Source organism: Paramormyrops kingsleyae, unplaced genomic scaffold (genome assembly GCF_048594095.1).
Source record: "Paramormyrops kingsleyae isolate MSU_618 unplaced genomic scaffold, PKINGS_0.4 ups97, whole genome shotgun sequence".
NCBI classification, from domain to species: Eukaryota; Metazoa; Chordata; class Actinopteri; order Osteoglossiformes; family Mormyridae; genus Paramormyrops; species Paramormyrops kingsleyae.
In genome coordinates, this window is record NW_027326035.1 from 34,630 (window position 1) to 56,028 (window position 21,399).

At 38.3% G+C, this 21,399-nt stretch overlaps 1 protein-coding gene and 1 long non-coding RNA gene across 2 annotated transcripts; one reads left to right on the top strand and one right to left on the bottom strand.

The window, feature by feature from the left end:
- Positions 1-3,251: 3,251 nt before the first annotated feature.
- On the bottom strand, positions 3,252-15,455 carry LOC140586932 (vesicle-associated membrane protein 3-like). The gene is made up of 5 exons (XM_072708470.1): positions 15,341-15,455; positions 12,494-12,581; positions 7,333-7,491; positions 3,863-3,914; positions 3,252-3,736 (listed from the first exon to the last, which is right to left on the bottom strand). Coding segments are annotated over exons 1-5 (318 nt in total). The 5' UTR covers positions 15,343-15,455; the 3' UTR covers positions 3,252-3,719.
- Positions 15,456-18,125: 2,670 nt separating this feature from the next.
- LOC140586934 (uncharacterized) lies at positions 18,126-20,347 on the top strand. Its single transcript, XR_011988720.1, has 3 exons — positions 18,126-18,661; positions 18,815-18,907; positions 19,317-20,347. It is a non-coding gene; the product is annotated as an uncharacterized lncRNA (long non-coding RNA).
- The last annotated feature ends 1,052 nt before the right edge of the window (positions 20,348-21,399 follow it).

Genomic DNA, 21,399 nt, shown 5'->3' on the forward strand with positions numbered 1-21,399 from the left:
CACCATCTCTAAACTTAGTGCCTCATATCATTCCAATAATGCAGTTCAGCTTGTTTGTTTCCACCGCAGAACAAATGCTGCTGATAGAGCTGTATGAAAAATATGAAGATATAATTGCTAAAAAAGGCAATACTGTGGCCATAAAAAAAAGCCAGGGAGTTGGCTTGGCAAAGAATTGCAGACAGATTAAATGAGCAAGTTATGCAAATGTTACTTAGTACGGTGGTACAGTGGTTTATGCTGTTGCCTTACACCACGAAAGTTCCTGGTTCGATTTCCATAACCAACGGGATAACCTTCTGGGTTATGTTCACATGTCATTCTTGCGGTATAATGTTATTCTGTAATATTTGATCTCTGTAAAATACTTTCAGTTGCATCCATGTAAAATGTTCTGCACATCTTGTCTTTGCGTTTTACTAATAAACTTTTAAAGTAGACTGTGACTAAACAAAATATAAAAATATCTTCCTGTTCATATTATTTTAATGGATTTTTCTTTTTTCAATTTCAGTCATTGCATTTCATGTTTGACCTTTGTAATATAGGTAGGCTTTTATCTGAATTATTTTGGAATTAATTGGAATGCAGAGATGTGATTTTTATAAGCTTTATTATATTTATTACATGACATGAGTAGTAAGAGCGCGGAATTTCGTCCAACGGAACGATCTTTTGGGAATCTGTTCCCACACGTCGGACGTTCCTTGTAGGGCTGGGCGATATCATATCGATATTATATCACGCATGCGCAATAATCACTAGGGCTTCAGATGACAGGCGCAACATTTGGCAGTGCGCCAACTTTTCTGTGCTATACGGACATTTATTTACGCCCACAATTTAAGCAGCTTAGTATGGCTAAATTATTAATGAGGCTTTGTATCAGAGCATGTGAGCGCAGTGGAGCAGTGAGAATTTCCGCTCCTCGCCACGAGGCTGTTGGCTCCGCCCGCTTCTCCGCTCTAATTCGCACTAAGCCGCTCCGCTCAACACCGCTCCTCACTCCACTAAAATTTCCTCCCGCTCCAGTCAAATCGCTCCACGCTCCCTCCAATTTAAAAGAGGGACAAATAATCTGTTTGCCTAACAAATGTCGCCTTATATCATAAAGAAATATGAGCAACGGCAACATTGTGTCACATCCCGCTCCGTACGATCCCGATGTGTGCCACGCCCCCCTCATTACCTCGTGTTCAGCCCTGATTGTTCTCACCTGTTGCCTGTTCCGTTTACCAAATCTTGTGTATATCAGTCCGCGTCTCCCCATGTATGCCAGATCCGGCATTGTGTTGCCAGTGGCTGTCTGTACCTGTCTGTCTTTTGACGATTAAACCCGGTTTACCGGAAGTCCTGGCTTGCTCTCGTCTGCTTCCCGGCCCGCCCGTCTCCGAACGTGACGCATTGCCACTCAGAAAATATTTATTTTTAAGCAACATATAGGCAACAACGGACAGGTTTGGCAATGGCATTCCACACAAAAATAGGCTTAAAAATAAAGGAATCAGTGGGCTTAATAGCCTAAAGAATATACAGGCTACGCTGTCAGTGAAATTTTATTTTATAGACGCAGCAGCAGCATCAACAGAAAAAAATGGAGGGATTTAAAACGTGGATGCTTAGCCTGTATATTCTTTAGGCTATTAAGCCCACTGATTCCTTTATTTTTAAGCCTATTTTTGTGTGGAATGCCATTGCCAAACCTGTCCGTTGTTGCCTATACAGTATGTTCCTTAAAAATAAATATTTTCTGAGTGGAAATGTTGCCGTTGCTCATATTTCTTTATGATATAAGGCAACATTTGTTAGGCATGCAGATTATTTGTCCCTCTTTTAAAATGGAGCGAGCGTGGAGCTATTTGACTGGAGCGGGAGGAAATTTTAGTGGAGTGAGGAGCGGTGTTGAGCGGAGCGGCCTAGTGCGAATTAGAGCAGAGAAGCGGGCGGAGCCAACAGCCTCGTGAGCTCCACTCCGCTCACATGCTCTGATACAAAGCCTCATTAATAATTTAGCCATACTAAGCTGCTTAAATTGTGGGAGTAAATAAATGTCAGTATAGCACAGAAAAGCTGGCGCACGGCCAAATGTTGCGCCTGTCATCTGAAGCCCTACTGATTATTGCGCATGCGCAATATAATATCGATATATCATCGCCCAGCCCTAGTTCCTTGAGACAATGCTTAACTAAGAGAGACACTTAACCTGGTCCAGAGCAGGACACCCACATAACACAACAGATCTGGCAATATGGAGCCACTTTGCGTGGTGACCACCCATAATGTGAAAGGATGAAATCAGGTACAGTAGTATTTGAGCAGTAAGTATGAATAGTAAAACAGACAAATATTGTACTATGGTCATGACTTCAGAAATTTAATAGTAAAATCATATCAGATTTTGTTACACTCAAGGAAATATTATCCTTTAAATCATTTACATCTGCTAAATGCTCACAAGTTGTACCAATTACCTTCACCAGAGTTAGGTTAAATTATATCAAATCTGTACTGGGCCATATACTATCATCATCCTTAAATATTCTTGTGACTTGCACCAACTATTTCATGATTACTTTTCCCCTTGATTCACTTTCACACTTTACATTGTGCATATTTATTCATAATTCAAGACTACAGTTTCTAATGGAATTTAATGACTTTTGGTTCTATACAGCTCTGGGAAAAAATTGAGACCACTCCATATATTTTAAGAATCTGCATGGTTCTATTGGCAGAAAGTTACACTGAGGGGCAGGTTGCTTCCAGGCTCAACATTTCTAATATTGTAGTACACAAGAACAATGTGAAACAAGAGACACTGGCAATAACCAAAAGCCAGTCAGATAGAGGACAGAAGCAACTATATAATACTAGAGATGACTGTCAACTTATCCAACAGAGCCTCAATCAGAGGATAACATCAACTGAATGGGAATGGGAAACAATAAGTGGTGTGAAGTGCACTACTAGGACAACTTAGTAACTCCTAGAAGCAGGAATGAAGTTGTGAAAATCAAGACAAAACCCCTTCATCTATGATAAACAGAGAAGAGCCAGGTTTACTCATAAATTGAGAGAAGAGTGAAACTAAAATTTTGCTGTGGTCTCAGTTTTTTCTAGAGCTGTATATTGGATTTAAAGGTTTAAAATTTAAGTAGGAATATCAGAATTAAATGTCAATGTTAACATGTATACGTTAAGAGCAAAGTTCAATGCAATGCAGCAGAAGAGCAAACTGGGACAAGCATCAGTTTGGTGATTAAAAGTGGTTGAATCAGTTTATTTATCCATGTTAAGCATCTTCAGATCTACAAGTTTAAATGTTACATTTAGCAATTGCCGTTTTTTTAATGTACAAGAATTCTAAGCACTAGAATAAAAGCAAAAAAATTCAAGGGCACTTGGCACTTTTCACAAGACAAATTTATCATAAGGGACATAGTCTTTTTAAAGGATTAATATTAAACAAATGAATATGTACCTTATGTTCCTTGCCAACACGTGTTTGTGTGTGTACACCTTTTTTGGTTAAGAAAAAGAAACCAGACACTCATACACACACAAACCAGTACAGGCACTTTTCTTGAGCTGTTTGTCATAAACAAATCAATACAAAAACTTTCCACAATTAACTTAAAGCTCAGCAGGGTAGAACAATTTAGCATTGGAATAAGTTCTCCTTTTCGTCTTCTCCAAGTGTCCAACTTCTTTGTTCATCTTTAGGACACACTCCAAACTACAGAAACATTTACAGAAACATAAAAAGTTAGAGTGATTGATTTATATTTTTTGTATCTATATTTCAAATACACTGTAGGCTTTATATTGCGAGGACACAAAAAAATCCTGTTTTGATACTTACTAATGATGATGATGATAATGGTCAGAATAACGGCTATCAAAATTGCCCACATCTGCAAATGAAAGTAAATGCATTTATTGCAAAACTTTTTCAATTACTTGAAACTACTGCCTGCCGTGTGCACTGATGATTACCATGAGTGATTTTATTATCCATACTGATAATCCCAAAGATGGCAGTGCTAAATAACTTAACATTCTGGATAACTTTGGACTTTCTCAGCATGTGGCAGTTGACATATAAGGGACATATTTTGGAGGTTGTTTCTGAGGTTGTTCTTATGTTGCTCTTTCTGATCATTACTGTTTTCTTTAAAATAACCATCTCTGCTGACATCAGCAGAGTTAAAACAGAAAGTGTTACATCAATGAAAACACCTGTGCACTATTCATCTAGCGTTTTACACCTATACCAACTCTGCCTTCAGTCCCAGTCAATGATTTTGAAGTCAGTTTCAATTCTAAAGTTATGAATGTTATTGATGCCATTGCCCCCATTAATGTCAAACTTCTCCAATAAGAAGAAACCACAATGGAGGAATGCCATGCTCGTAAAAGCTGAAAAACGATAGTGTAGAAAAGCACAGTGCAGGCGGCAAAAAACGAACAAGTTATTTTTCTGAAAGATTATTAATAAAAAATTACATTAATTCACATCTTATTCACTGTTGTTGATAGACTGAAAAACCACTCGGCATCAGTCACTTATTAACTGTTATCCACCAAGTCACGCAATGACTTTGTATCTTTCTTCACAGATAAAATTCTGAGGATGATACAAACAGTCTGTAACTCCATCTTGGAAAATATGTGACTTGTGGTCCCACTAAAACTACTTCAGTTTACCAAATCTGGCAAATTTTCACCCCCTCATTATGCAGCCTTAGGTGTACCAACTGATGCCTACCTACAAGCTTCTATAAAAGATGTTTTTAACTGTACAGCTTCAGATGTGCTAAAAATAGGTTCTCTTCTGTAGGGGCCTGAACACTACAGTTATCAAATCTCTTTTAAGTGTATGCCGACAGCAGCACGGGAGCCGACAGTGTCGTCTATGACCAATACATGTATATCTGAGGCTACAAAGCCTAGCTAAGTTCAAAATAAACAAATCACAGGGCCCTGATGGCATCTTACCTATAGTTTTAAAAGAGATGAGGGATATTATCAGCCAACCTTTAACTTTATTTCAGAAACCCTTATCTGCTGGTATGGCACCTTCTGATTGGAAGCATGTTAATATAATGCACATATTCAAAAGAGGGGATAGAAGTAATCCAGCAAACTATAGGCTAATCCGTTTAACTTGCATAACTGGAAAAGCAATGGAAACTATAATCCAAGTGAAAATGGTAAATTACCTGGATTCAAATAGCATTCTGAGGGACAGCCAACATGGATTTAGGAGTTGTCGATCCTGTTTAACTAATCTACTCCCACGGGGATCAACATAGATAAATGTAAGGTAATCCATGCAGGGAGCAGAAATATAAAGTACAGATATTTTAAGGGTTCCACTGAAATAAAGGTAGCCGATTATGAGAAAGACCTTGGTATGTATGTTGATGCTTCCATGTCCCACTCTTGCCAGTGTGGGGAAGCAATTAAAAAGGCTAATAGGATGTTGGGTTAAACTCTACACACCTAGAGATGTACAGTAAGTCAAGGGAGGTGATGGTAAAATTATACAATTCCTTGGTAAGACCCCACCAAGAATAGTGTTTGCAGATTTGGTCACCATACCTTAAAAATGACATTGCTGCCTTAGAGGAAGGTCTTATTAGGAGAGGTTAGCTGAGCTGAATCTGTTCAGCCTTGAGCAAAGGAGACTAAGAGGGGACATGATCCACGTATATAAGATTGTAACTGGTCTGGATGCTATTCGGGCAAATGGCTACATCAATATTAGTTTAAATACTAGAACTGGTGGCTATACTTGGAAATGAGCAGGAGAACAATTTAAAATGGATTTGAGAAAGCACTTCTTTACACAGCGTGTAGTTAGAGTATGGAATAGACTCCCTCCCTCAGTGTAGTGCAAGCTAAAACCCTGTTCCTTTAAATCAGAGCTAGGTAAGATTTTAACAACTCAGCTATTATTTGAGTTCTCCCCAAACAAGCTTGATAGGTTGAATGGCCGCCTCTCGTTTGTAAATTTCTTATGTTCTTAAGAACTGAACCATCTGTAGCCTGGTAAGAAATCTAAATTGTGAGAGTGGAACAAAAACAGCCCTATTGTCTTATTTGAACATTTTAAAACAATTTTAAAACTAGGTTGTGTTTTGTTTTGACAAAGATCACACTTTTATTCATATTTTGTTCACAAGTCTCCGCTCCCAGCTGCTAGTTCAGCAGCAAGCTTTTGTTTTCCCTGTCTTCTACCATTATTATACCACTTTCAGTACTGCCTGGATGATCTGGTAGTGCCAGAGAATGAGGCCACACTTGCTGCTACCTCATGCCATGCCTGCTTCACTCAAAATGCTTTAGTGGAACAGAGGTGACGTGCTTATGCCTTTTCACCTCGTGCACATGCATGTCCATTTCCTCAGCCAAATAGCGATCTTGTTTGCCAAATGCACCATTGTAACAGCAATCTGCAGTAGATCATGTGCTGCTGCCTTTTACAGGTGAGGTGATGTACCATTCCGATTTGGGCGTAACATGCAATGAACCAAACATGACTCTGAATAGTTAAGAGTTAGGACAACCCCTTTTCTGCCTTGCACTGGCACAAAATCTGGTTTTTCCATCGCCAAAATAGAGAAATGGATTTAAATAATTTTTAGTTCTGCTTTGCGTTTTACGCTTTGCGTTACATCGTCAAAATAGAGCCTTGCAAGTTAAACTGAAAAGACTATAGGACTTTTTGATCCTGTGTTAAAATGGTTTGAATCATATTTACAGGATAGGGATTACTTTGTGTCAATTGGTAATTATGAATCTGAGCAAACAAAAATAACATTTGGAGTTCCTGAAGAGTCCATTCTTGAATCCCAAATTAATTATATAGCCTGGCCAGTTCATTAGTCTTCAATTCAAAAGTTTGTACGAGGTGATGATATAAAAAAAAAAGAAAAAAGGGGAAAAAAGTTTGTATAGCAAACTAAACAAAAGAAATGACTACACTACATCTCTGAGAATTGTTTTAGAGAGACTTTGGTGCATTGTAATTTTTTCATTTATGCTAATGACATAGAACATTATGAAAAAAGTTTGTAATTAGACTTATGTAATAATAGGCTGGAAATGTTTACCTTTCAAGAGCTAGTAATAGTCTGCCTGTCATATAACTTATTTGATATAAAAAAAAATAAAAAAAAAATTTTAACAAACAAAAGTGAACCAAAATGTGTCGCATTACAGCCCTACCTCCGACCATCAAAGGCACTGACTTTAATCAGTATTTGCCCATATTTAGAATCTGTGCTGAGCATGAGAAAGCCCCCAAGATCTTCCACCAACTCATACCTTACAGTTTTTCCACCAGTACTTCCTCTTCAGCTTGGCAGCACTCGTTTCAAACTGAGAAGCACCAGCCTGTAATGCATCAGCCCGGTCATCCAGTTCTGACAGTTTTTGGTCTCTCTCCAGCACTTTGTCCACATTGACACGCATGATATCCACAACCTAAGGACACATACAACAATTCAAAGGAGGAAACCAAATATATTGACATCATTAGCAACCCAAAGACCCATTTACAAAAAAGTAGTCTCTGAGGTGGTCCCCTAAACTAGATACAGCTATTACATATATGAGGTATCATACACATATATAAAGAATTGACCTGTTAGTTGGTCCCCTGCACGAGATAAGCACCCCAAAACTGTAAAACATATAAAAAGAGCCTCAAAAAATCTTGTGGGAGTAATTTTTTCACTTATCAGAGAAGAAAATGCGCTGCAATGTGTCACTATCCAATGACATCACAACACAAGGTGGGGTATTTTGTACTGAATTCGAAAAATGGCTGTAGTGTATTATTGGGCTGGAAGATGTGGGATATTAATACCAACATCGTATGTTATGTACATGTAATTCTCACATTGCTTGTAAGATAAAGATAAGGCTTTTTCTTACTTTCAATTTAGTATATGGACATTAATATTATAGCAGAGGGAGTTTAAGTTTCGCTAAAATATTTTTACTCTGTCACAGAAAAAAAACCTTAGCTTTGCGATTTTAATTATTAGATTATCTAATATGTTTAAAAATCAGTTTAAAGTTTACCTCCACTGTTTATGCATGAGTGCTGCATGCGTTCTTTGAGACAATCATAGTCATTTTCATCCTTGCTTTTTAAAGCACTCCTAGACGGGATTTCTAAGAAACGTAGGAACTTCGTTTTTGCTTTAAAAGTACAGTGGTACCTCAGTTGTCTAACTCATTAGAACTCGAATTTCTTAAAAGTCGATTTGAAAAAAAATGACCTAGAACTCAATCTGAATCTCAGAAGTCAAACCATGAACGCTGACCTAAGATAACTTAGGCCGGGAACCAATTAATTGGTTTTCCATTATTTCTTATGGGGGAAATTCGATCAGAACTCAAACTTTTTAGGATTCGGTCCGGAGTTCTGCACGGATTAATTTCGAGTTCTGAGGTACCACTGTACCCCAATATCTATTACAACAAAATAGCATCGCCAGGACAGCATGCTACATACACTATGTGTGCTGTCTTAGTATATTAAACAAAAATGTTATTACAACAAAAATGTCAGCTGCATGACAAATGTTCTTCTGCCCAGTAATTTAATTTTTTTATTTTATCTTTGTTTTCTGAGTTTGTAACTCTTTTCACGGCGGCGTTTGTATTGTGTTTCAGGGGCAGGCTCTTTGAATAACCAATAGACAAAGAAAGGATTTCAAGTCCCACCCCAAAGTACCAAAGAAGTACCCCAGCTGGTTTGGCACTTTCGGTACTAGTACTCGACTACAAATCAATGGAAAAGCGAAAGTACCAAAAGTACCATACTTTTAATCTCTTATTTATTTCATACAAATAGGCTAAAGTGTACCTGAAGTGTACCTTAAGTGTTCTGGGGGAATTTTGCCTTTGACTTCAAAACTGAGCTTAATAGAAATGAATTTGTGGACCTTAGACAGGCTACACTTCACAGATCTTCACCTATATGTCTGCAGAGTTTGGAAAAGGTCAGACAAGTAATTTGAGTTATGCTGACAAGATCAAGTGTCTGAGCTGGCATTCTCTTTGCCATCACTACGAGGCATTGCTTCATTTTTGATGTGATTTGTCTTAAAATCTGATCAGGTCCAGATTTACAATCTTACAATGTTTCTACATACGTAGAAAAAACATCAGTGAAATATTTTTGAGTTATTGCGATGACAGGATTAAATGTCAAGTCAAGAGATTTATTTGTCACATACATACAACATGCAGTGAAATGTATCTCTGTGTCACCCTTATGTGGCTGTGTAAAAATAGAAAGAAATAAAAATAGAAAAAGGTAAGAAGTAAAGTCGGAGTAAAAAAGAGAAATTACAATATATAAATACTAAATAACCACCCTAGTTTTTGCTACCACTATGCAGTGCTGCTTCAGTTTGTCACCTCTACAATGGGTTTCCAAAGTTCTAAAAGTTTTTGAAAGATCTATACAATGCTTTTACAATTACTTCTTCACAAGAACGCTGTTTCAATGATAGTGATAACTTGTGGTAATCATGGATTTAATAATTAAAATTTGAAACTGTAATATTAACTGTTGGGAATTTTACCATGGTTTACTGTGAAACCGGTAACCATTTAATCCCTAGTACAGACTAAATGAAAGTTACTACCACCATATGACAACTAAACATGTGATTGCAACCTTTAGAGAAAAAATAATCTAATGCTATGCCAGAAAAATGTTTATTTTGCTGAAGAAATCCTAAGTCCAAATAGTTGGGCAGGTACCAATACACAATGGCAGTTTCCCAGTTAAATATGGCTGAGAAATTTGCTGAAAGTCCTACTTTAGGGTATATACAGAAATTTAAATTAAGAACTGAACCATCTGTTGCCTGGTCTGATGAGTCTAATTTAAATTTAACACTTTTTAATACCTTTTTTAATACTTTCTCAATATTTTTTAAAACCCGCACGGCATTGAGTTGCAACCATTTTTAAACAAGTTTCAAACTGATTTAAAGATTTATAATGTTACACAATTTTGGCCTGTACAACAGAATTTAAATAGGGAACATGGGTCAACAGAATAAATTTAGTGACTGATTTTGAAAACATCTTGCATTTAACTTCTTCAGTCACAAGTCCATATCTTTATCCACTAGGCTATTCATGGCAAGTGCCTTAATTGTTTGGCTTTTTCTTCAATGAGTTTGTCGATTTGCTCCAGTTGACCAACTGCTCTCATCCATGCATTCCTGATTTATGAGTTGTGCATTGCATATGCGAAAAGAGAGCGCTGACTGTCATTATCATAAATTTATCACGCTGATTTAAACTCTTGGTGTGTAAACCTTGTAGTTGCCTGCAGGCATCTTACGTTAGCAAGATAAGTTTGGTGATAATTAATGCAGCTAGCGAATTACTTACATAAAAACCTACTACTTGGGGTTGCAATAAGTTATCGTATTGACCAGTAAACGACAAGAAACATAAATAACACAATCAACAAAAATCTGCTGCCAAAGTCAATCAGTACTTGTACTGATCGCTTGCTCCATTTTGATCGCGGTTCCCGAAGAGAACTCTATCGGCAATCTATGGCTCATCCTACTAGTCCCGGATGTAGAGGGTTGAATTTCGGATTGTATTTTAAACCACAGAAATTGTGGCAGCGTATTTGAAACAGCGAAAATAACGGGACTGAATATTGTAAAGCAGAAATAAGAGGACTGAATGTTACTGCTTGAATAATAAAGATGCGAATGAAATACATGGAATATTTACAACTGAATTTGTTCTTTTGAAATTTATTTTGAGGCGAAATTAAATGAACTGAATTCATGTGGTTGAATTATAAACATGCACTTTAAAATACGTATCTTTGGGAACTGAATTTTGGAAGCCGAATATTTTTGTACTGAATATTTAAGCAATGAAATTACGATTGAAATGTTTTCAGCTGAAATGTTCAATGTTTAAATGTATGCACATATTAAATTACAGTCCCCAAAAATTCAAAGCGTCATTAATGCAGTGCGTTTTTATTCGATAAGTGTAATTCAACGTGTTTTTTTTCCATCAACGACTTTTGTCATTAATTTACTTCCATAGTCCTTAAAAGCTGGGTCCTCTAACCACTTACGTGCAAATTTGCACTTACCCATGATGACTATTATATGACTTAGCTTTTCTGAGTGTAAGCAGCCAACATGTACTTTAGCGCGCAAACTGTTTAAGACGTCGCTCGACCACCGAATATGACGTCAGCATCACAGAGATCATCTATGAATGAAGGAATGAGCTAATCCACATTTAAAATAATTTGCGAGAAATTTAGCAGATAAACTTTAACACACAAATGGACAATTTGTAGTTAAAAAAAATCTAAAATTTAATACCTCGTAAATTTGCGTGTAATACCTTTTAATGGCTTTAATTTTTGCTTATGTGATTTACTTAACTTTTTAAAACCCCGCGGACACCCTGTACTTAATTCGGTCATTGGTTCAGTAGGTGAAACATGGGTAAAATAGCATTCACAGGAAAACTATCCAGCATCAAGTCAGCGAGGAGGCCCAGGTCTAAATATCAATTGCAAACAGAGCTTTACCTATTACTTGATATAAAAGCATGTCCATCTACAGACTCAAAAAAACAGACATTTCTAATGGGCTCACAAAAATATTTAAGTAAATTTAAGCATCACTTAATTATCAAGTTTAAGCAGCTTTGCCTTTTCCCTTCTATGATCTTACTGCAGATGGAAGCTTGTCTTAAGCCTGATTTAAGAAGTAAAATGGCAGAACAATAGTTGCAAAGTTACACATTTTTCCATTCTGAGAAAGAGGGGTGCAATAAAATTTCGTATTTTCATAAAAATAAGGAAGACCAAAATCAAGCTTGCATTTGTAAGATATTAGAATAATATTTACATATTGCAAAATACAATGCTTGTGTCTAAAAATTGTATCCCAGAAGTTATAGTCACAAGGGATTTACTATTCTGGGTGTGTGGAGCACACCCCCCATTTCACATAGATTTCCTCCCACATTCCAAAGACATGCGATTAGGCTAACTGGTGTCTATATTGTCCATAGTATATGATTACAGGTGTGTGTAAGAGCCTTGTGATGGATAATGTACTCCAACCTTGTACCCTATGCTGTGTATGATAGGCTCCTGGCAGGGCTGGAAATTAAACTGCCCACTCGCCTGAGAGGAGTAATTTTGGTAAAGGGCAGAAACAAAAAAAGTGAACACCCCTGGTTTCAGGCCTCCCTCAACCCTGCCCAGGATAAACAGAAAATTGATAAAAGCAAACGTTTTTTCATTCCTAATCTGATGAAACAATTTTCAATTGAAAACAATTACATTATGCATAGCATTAAGAATCTGGAAAAAAACATGATTTAAATTAGTATTACAATGCAATCATTAATTCCAAATCAGAACCTAAATACTTTATATTCTTTCCGGCATGTATCTTACCTCATCTACCTGGGCCTGAGTTTGTTGTAGCCGGCGATTACTCCCTGGCATGCCAGTAGATCCAGAACCTTCTGGAACCGTGGCTGACCTGCAATCACAGTATAACACTGAATAAGTTCACATGTAATTTTATTAAATAATACGTGTCTTGCTATTTGACTATACTGGGGTTGTTTTATACACACACAAATCAAAAAATGTAGTTTTGGTTGAATAAAACTACTAATTCTTCAAGTTTCAAGTTTTATTGTCATGTGCATTTGGGATTACAATTAGATTCTTGTGCTGGAGTGGTCATCCATTAGAACAGACAGTGCAATACAACAGAGTGCAGAACATGAAGGCAAGCCAAAAATTTGTGCAAACATGAAACAATATACAACACTGTATACAATATACAGTCTATAGTAGACACAGTGTGCTAATAACCAATATGTGTGTGTATACATACACACACACACACACACACATATATATACACTCACCTAAAGGATTATTAGGAACACCATACTAATACGGTGTTTGACCCCCTTTCGCCTTCAGAACTGCCTTAATTCTACGTGGCATTGGTTCAACAAGGTGCTGAAAGCATTCTTTAGAAATGTTGGCCCATATTGATAGGATAGCATCTTGCAGTTGATGGAGATTTGTGGGATGTACATCCAGGGCACGAAGCTCCCGTTCCACCACATCCCAAAGATGCTCTATTGGGTTGAGATCTGGTGACTGTGGGGGCCATTTTAGTACAGTGAACTCATTGTCATGTTCAAGAAACCAATTTGAAATGATTCGAGCTTTGTGACATGGTGCATTATCCTGCTGGAAGTAGCCATCAGAGGATGGGTACATGGTGGTCATAAAGGGATGGACATGGTCAGAAACAATGCTCAGGTAGGCCGTGGCATTTAAACGATGCCCAATTGGAACTAAGGGGCCTAAAGTGTGCCAAGAAAACATCCCCCACACCATTACACCACCACCATCAGCCTGCACAGTGGTAACAAGGCATGATGTATCCATGTTCTGATTCTGTTTACGCCAAATTCTGACTCTACCATTTGAATGTCTCAACAGAAATCGAGACTCATCAGACCAGGCAACATTTTGCCAGTCTTCAACTGTCCAATTTTGGTGAGCTCGTGCAAATTGTAGCCTCTTTTTCCTATTTGTAGTGGAGATGAGTGGTACCCGGTGGGGTCTTCTGCTGTTGTAGCCCATCCGCCTCAAGGTTGTGCGTGTTGTGGCTTCACAAATGCTTTGCTGCATACCTCGGTTGTAACGAGTGGTTATTTCAGTCAAAGTTGCTCTTCTATCAGCTTGAATCAGTCGGCCCATTCTCCTCTGACCTCTAGCATCAACAAGGCATTTTCGCCCACAGGACTGCCGCATACTGGATGTTTTTCCCTTTGCACACCATTCTTTGTAAACCCTAGAAATGGTTGTGCGTGAAAATCCCAGTAACTGAGCAGATTGTGAAATACTCAGACCGGCCCATCTGGCACCAACAACCATGCCACGCTCAAAATTGCTTAAATCACCTTTCTTTCCCATTCTGACATTCAGTTTGGAGTTCAGGAGATTGTCTTGACCAGGACCACACCCCTAAATGCATTGAAGCAACTGCCATGTGATTGGTTGATTAGATAATTGCATTAATGAGAAATTGAACAGGTGTTCCTAATAATCCTTTAGGTGTGTGTGTGTGTGTGTGTATGTGTATATATATATATATATATATATATATATATATATATATATATATATATATATATATATATATATGCAATAAAACAGTGTGCATGTCTCAAGTATCAACAGTGAGGCTATAAAAACTTAACTTACACGACTAACAAATTCCATTATAAGAATCAGAATCACTTAAATTTACCAAACACGCTGAAAGGAATGTACTGAATTATCAAGACATTTTATAAATCACTCAGTACCTGATATGGAATTGCACATGCTGCCAGAAGAGGGCGCAAGTGGTGAGGACATATTTAAAAAGCTGTCTTTAAACTGATCAGCATTCACACACAAACCATTCTGCGCTTTTGTAATAAAACAAGCTGGGACACAGCTCTAGTCTAATGCACTACACTCAACCACAGACAACAGTTCACTTTACAGCGAGCTTCAGCAATTACGCCGCTTTTAGATGTTCCCGAAGTGGTATACGAAAACTGAATACAATAAATTAAACATACCTAAAACATTTGGTGGTAACTAATAAAAAAAATAAACAGTGAACAGATTCGCTGAGCTCTAGCAAAGCCCCTTTTTTAAAGTCTCACAAATCAAGTACCGTGTTATTAGACTACGACGTCAAACCGGAAAAGTGCAGACCCCGATTTCCCTGAAATAATTCGATTCACAAGATTTATGTTCACATGTGAAATTTAGGCCGCATATCAAAAGCATATAGCAATTATTTCGTAGGCTTTAAGTGACAGTTAAATGCATCTGACTTGTTGTGCTAATTAGCATGCTTGCGCTATATCTAGCCGAGCTAAATTAGCAAACTTACTGTGTAATAACAGTAACAACAACAACAGGAAAAGTTAACCAATTAATACTGAAAGTTCATATTACACTAGAAGAAAAAAAGTCTGAAAGTATAAAATAAACAACGCCCAAACAGACATCAGTTAAGTATACAGGCCTGCGGCTCCGTCCACATTTTACGGTGCATCGGTCTCTCCCAGCAGAGATCAACACTGTTAGCTAACTAGCAAGTTAAGTTTTCTTACTTGGACCTAGCTAATTCTCTAGAACTTTAGAAAATTGTACATACTTTCGAAAGATCGATATTGTTAGCAAGCGTACTTAAGATGAAATTTTACTTACATATTTAACACGAAACAGGTTGGCACTGAGAACTACTGCTAACTACCTAACTTTTAAGGATATTCTTTAAAACCGACAGCGCCACGGAATGGAAAGGACAGGACACTGCGGTTTGTGTTAATAATGTCATCGAAATAAGAGAAGGGTGAAATGTTCGATCCTGTATATATTTTATTCATTTATCAATGATCTGTAATTTCAATAATTGTCTTGCTTTGTCTGTGATGTGAGGGAAATTGCACAATAGTTTACACTGTGCCAGGGTTTTTTTTTCTGATGTTGGAATTTAAGTGATCTTGTCCAATGTGTAGGTCATTCAGGTGTTTTCCAGATTTGGTCCTGCAGTGATACCATGGCTAATCTGACCCCTTCTTCCATTATTGGGGGTTCTTCAATGTTGACCTCATGAAAAATTCTTTGCTGTTGATATCTTTGCTATGGAGGTCTTCTTCTTCCATTAAATTAGTTATTATTTGGCCTTTGATGTTCTCCATCATATCCATTTCAGGCTGGAAACTTTTAAATCTCATGCATCTTATGAAATGTAGATACAAATGTTGCTGTAATTTTGGTCTTTATCTTTCCATGTAGATTTATGAAATTTGTAATTCAGGACATTTCAGAGATTCATTTAATTATGCTTAATGTCAAATATACACTCACCTAAAGGATTATTAGGAACACCATACTAATATGGTGTTTGACCCCCTTTCGCCTTCAGAACTGCCTTAATTCTACGTGGCATTGATTCAACAAGGTGCTGAAAGCATTCTTTAGAAATGTTGGCCCATATTGATAGGATAGCATCTTGCAGTTGATGGAGATTTGTGGGATGCACATCCAGGGCACGAAGCTCCCGTTCCACCACATCCCAAAGATGCTCTATTGGGTTGAGATCTGGTGACTGTGGGGGCCATTTTAGTACAGTGAACTCATTGTCATGTTCAAGAAACCAATTTGAAATGATTCGAGCTTTGTGACATGGTGCATTATCCTGCTGGAAGTAGCCATCAGAGGATGGGTACATGGTGGTCATAAAGGGATGGACATGGTCAGAAACAATGCTCAGGTAGGCTGTGGCATTTAAACGATGCCCAATTGGCACTAAGGAGCCTAAAGTGTGCCAAGAAAACATCCCCACACCATTACACCACCACCACCAGCCTGCACAGTGGTAACAAGGCATGATGGATCCATGTTCTCATTCTGTTTACGCCAAATTCTGACTCTACCATTTGAATGTCTCAACAGAAATCGAGACTCATCAGACCAGGCAACATTTTTCCAGTCTTCAACTGTCCAATTTTGGTGAGCTCGTGCAAATTGTAGCCTCTTTTTCCTATTTGTAGTGGAGATGAGTGGTACCCGGTGGGGTCTTCTGCTGTTGTAGCCCATCCGCCTCAAGGTTGTGCGTGTTGTGGCTTCACAAATGCTTTGCTGCATACCTCGGTTGTAACGAGTGGTTATTTCAGTCAAAGTTGCTCTTCTATCAGCTTGAATCAGTCGGCCCATTCTCCTCTGACCTCTAGCATCAACAAGGCATTTTCGCCCACAGGACTGCCGCATACTGGATGTTTTTCCCTTTGCACACCATTCTTTGTAAACTCTAGAAATGGTTGTGCGTGAAAATCCCAGTAACTGAGCAGATTGTGAAATACTCAGACCGGCCCATCTGGCACCAACAACCATGCCACGCTCAAAATTGCTTAAATCACCTTTCTTTCCCATTCTGACATTCAGTTTGGAGTTCAGGAGATTGTCTTGACCAGGACCACACCCTTAAATGCATTGAAGCAACTGCCATGTGATTGGTTGATTAGATAATTGCATTAATGAGAAATTGAACAGGTGTTCCTAATAATCCTTTAGGTGAGTGTATATATATATATATATATATATATATATATATAGGTGATCTATCATTTTAACGATCCCCAATTAAATTAACCCCGTCGAAATACAAAACGAATGATTAAACATTATATGCGTCTCTTTTTGTATGTTTTCTAAATAAGACCGCGTGCCCATACCCAACTGTAATAGCGATTAAAGCGATCTATTCTTTTAGCATTTATGTTAAGGCAAAACTTTTATTTTATTACTGTTCTGGGATTAATAATGTTTAATAATTTTAATAATGTGCTTTAAGTCAAGTCAAATTCAGTTTATGCATGATTACATGATATAACTTTTTTAATACTGTATCCTAAATTGTGGATAATTAAGCTACTGTATATATCATATGCTGAAGTACATTTCTGGAGTGTTAAAGATTAAAAGAAAAAATAACAAGAACCGTACAGAAACGAAAACCGTGACCCTAAAACCGTGATACAAACCGAACCGTGGGTTTTGTGAACCGTGCCACCCCTAGATATGACTATAACTAAATGCACTCTTGAATGCCAGAGATCTAACATTTCACATTCCCAAACAGTACCTCTTTCAAATCTGTCTGGGTCCTTCATACTTATACTTGCTGCTCAAATGGCACGGCACTTTGCCCCCACCTTTCATCTTGTCAGTTGTAGACAGCTAAGATACACTATATGGACAAAAGTACTGGGACACCTGGTCATTACACCTACAGGAAAGTTTATGACATCTCATTCTAAATCCATAGGGATCAATATGGAGTTGGTTTCCACTTTGTAGCTATTACAACTTTGTAGCTATAACACCTGTCACACTTGTGTCTGTGGGAATTTTTGCCCATACATCCAGAAGAGCATTTGTGAGGTCAGGCGTTGATGTTGGACGTGAAGGCTTGACTTGCAATCTTTGTTCTAGTTCTTCCCAAAGCAGTGGTGTAGTCTACGTGATACGCTGGTATACGCCGTATGCCCACTAGAAAGGCTTAAGAATTTCCGTATAACCACTAAAAAGTGGCCGATGTTACGTGGCAATCCATGCGTGTGTTCATTACATTCGCATTCATGGACAAGCGAAACTCCCCTTTGCTTCTCTCCGCTGCTCTCTGCTGCTGCGTCACCTCTCCTCCTGTTGCCAAGACTGAGCCAATGAGCTTACACTACAGCGCACTGCTCTGCGATTGGTCTGGTATTCAGCGGCTCATTTGTAATTGGCTGGAACGGTGTGGGCGGGAACATATGAAATTCACTCAGGAAGAGAGCACGGAGAAGCGTCGCAGAAACTAGCGGATGAAGATGAAGAGAAAACAAGCGACACTTTTTGATTGTTTTTATAAACCGGCTCCTCCAGCTGTAGCAACAGAGACAGCCTTAGAAGAACCCACCACCACCAGCTTGACGGCTCAACACAAACATAATGAGACTGACGTCAGCGTTACTCCTGCCCCTGGTAAGTACAAGTGGCTTTTTTTTTAAGTGGCTAGTTTACAAAGTTGTTAAAGCTAGCTCAAGTATGTCATCACACAGCCTAGCTCAGGGGTAGGGAATCCTGGTCCTGGAGAGCCCATAGACTGTATTGTAAAACCATTGTTTATTTTTTTAGATGGGAGCTCCTGGCCAGCCGTGTGGAGTGAGAGTCAGGCTAGAGAGTTCCAAAACAGACATCCTTGGTTAGGATGGAGGGAAAGAAAGCTAGGTAAAGCAGATGTTAGAAGAAAAACAAATGTGCCTATGAAATTTAGTTTATGAAGAAAATCTGTGATGTTTTGTGTATATTTAATGAATGATATAATTTATATAAAACTAAATTTGATTATTTGTACATAGTATTTTGAAGTTAGAGAGTATAAAAGTTGAGTAAAGTAAGTTATGCTTGGCAGACATTTGACAGTATAATTTTTGTAGCTCATGGGAGTCATTAAAATAATAGAAAAAATAAAGTTTGATCACTTCATTTTCATCTCTTGTTTGTAATGGTGTAAAATGGTTTGCAGTTAATGATTAATTGTATAATATATGTTGAGAATGTTAAATTAGATCAGTAGATGCTACTATTAGGAGAGTTTTAAAATGATACAATTCTGATCATTTTTATTCACTTGCAGGATGTGAAGTTTGCAGCACCACCAAGTCAACTGGTGTCCTGACAGAAAAGTCATCAGGTTCCAGTGAGAACCGAGAAACGGCACTGTCTTCACTCCGGAACAAGATTCGGCGGCATGAGAATTCCAGGGCTCATGAAATAGCTCAGGAGCTCACACAAAAATGTGGACAGGATTTGCTTGGAAGTATGGTGAGGGCTGTATCAGACACTGTGCTGGCCGAGACGGATGCTGTGTTCAGAACAGCATATTATATTGCAAAGATGAACAGACCTTTTACTGATCACGACGATCTCATTGAACTTCAGGAAAAAAATGGTGTGAACTTGGGCACTAGTCTACACTCCAGGTATAGTTGCACAAAAATTGTTGAACATGTTGCAAGGGAAATGCAGACAAAAATTGTGAACAGCATTGTGTCTTCTATGGCATTGTGTCTTCCGAATATCGGTATCGGTGCATCTCTAGTAATGTTTTTTGGTATCTGCCAAACCCAGACTTGTCCATCAGACTGCCTGACAGAGAAGCATGATTTGTCACTCCACACAACATGTTTTCACTATTCCAGAGTCCACTCCATCCAACGCTTGACATTGCGCTTAGTGATGTGAGGCTTGAATGCAGCTACTCGGCCATGGAAGCCCATTCTATGAAGCTCCTGGCACACAGTTTTTGTGCTGGGGTTAATGTCAGAGGAAGTTTAGAACTCTGCAGTTATTGAGTCAACAGAACTTTGGCGACTTTTATGCAATATGCACCTAAGCACTGGGCGATCCCACTCTGTTACTTCATGTGGTATGTAGTTCCAAAAACGCTTCCACTTTACAATAATACATGGGAAAGTGCCTGAGAAACATTGTCAAAAAAGTTGCTCTATGTAATGCCACCCTTAGAACTACATATCCCAGAAGCCTGCTGCACTCAGCTCCTTTAGAAAATAATATCGGCTCCCAGGAACCAACAGGTAAGTTTCCCCACCACAGACAATTAACATTATTGCATTAAAAAATGTAAAACAGATCATAATGCTAAAGTTAAAAATCCTCTTCACATAGTTGGCCACCTTGAATGTTGAGATAAACTGTGTTTTGTGTATTTGAATCAGAATTGGCAGTGCTGGAGTACTGATTCTGCAGTGGGAAAATGCTCATTGCTGTTTCGGCATCTGCAATAAAATGATGAAAACAGTAAAATTTGCATGTAAGTTCTTTTCATTTAATTTGAAAACAAAGTCTGTGACATGGACATTAGCTCTGTCACAGCACACTTTGTCAATGTGATGTAGATATAAGCAGAAAAGGAATGGATCAAATAAAAGCAGACATGATCGCTTGATTACTTTATCTGGTTTCAATTGTCCTCCTTTTAACAGAGAGGCATGGTGGAAGTACAAAAAAACAGTTCACATTGTGGCTCGGTTAAGACAGGAACTTAATTCAAAAACAAACAAGAAACAAAAGGAACCGCAAGGGGTCTAAACACAGATAGGAAGAACTAAAGCAGGGAGCACCACTTGATCAAACACAGTAGCACAGGCACAAACACAAGACTAGGTACACCAAAACAACTACAATGACCAACTGAAGAATAAAGCAAGGGCAGGCACTTAAATACAGACATGACAAGGATTAACAAGAGACAGGTATGGGTAGTAACAAGCACTAGGAATACAAGCACAGGTAAAGGCAATCACTAGATACATAATCAAACATCAGGGGATAACAAGGGAAACTAAATATTAATACAAAATAGGTAGTGTCACGATCCGCTCCATTCGATCCCGATGTGTGCCACGCCCACCTCGTTACCTCGTGTGATTCCCTGATTGTTCTCACCTGTGATTCGTTACCCTTAGCCTGTCTCCTGTATTTAGTCCGTGTCTAAGTCAGTAGTCCCCAGTTCCGTCATTGTATTGTCATGTGCAGTTCGTTGTCCGTCAGTCTGCCTGCAATAAACCCCGTCTGTCCTTATTTACGGCTCCGATTGCCTGCTTCCCGACTCGCCTTCTCCGCAAGTGTGACAGGTAGTAATGAAGCAAAAATAATGAACTGTAAGAAAAATACATATAAACCCAGGATATATAAAA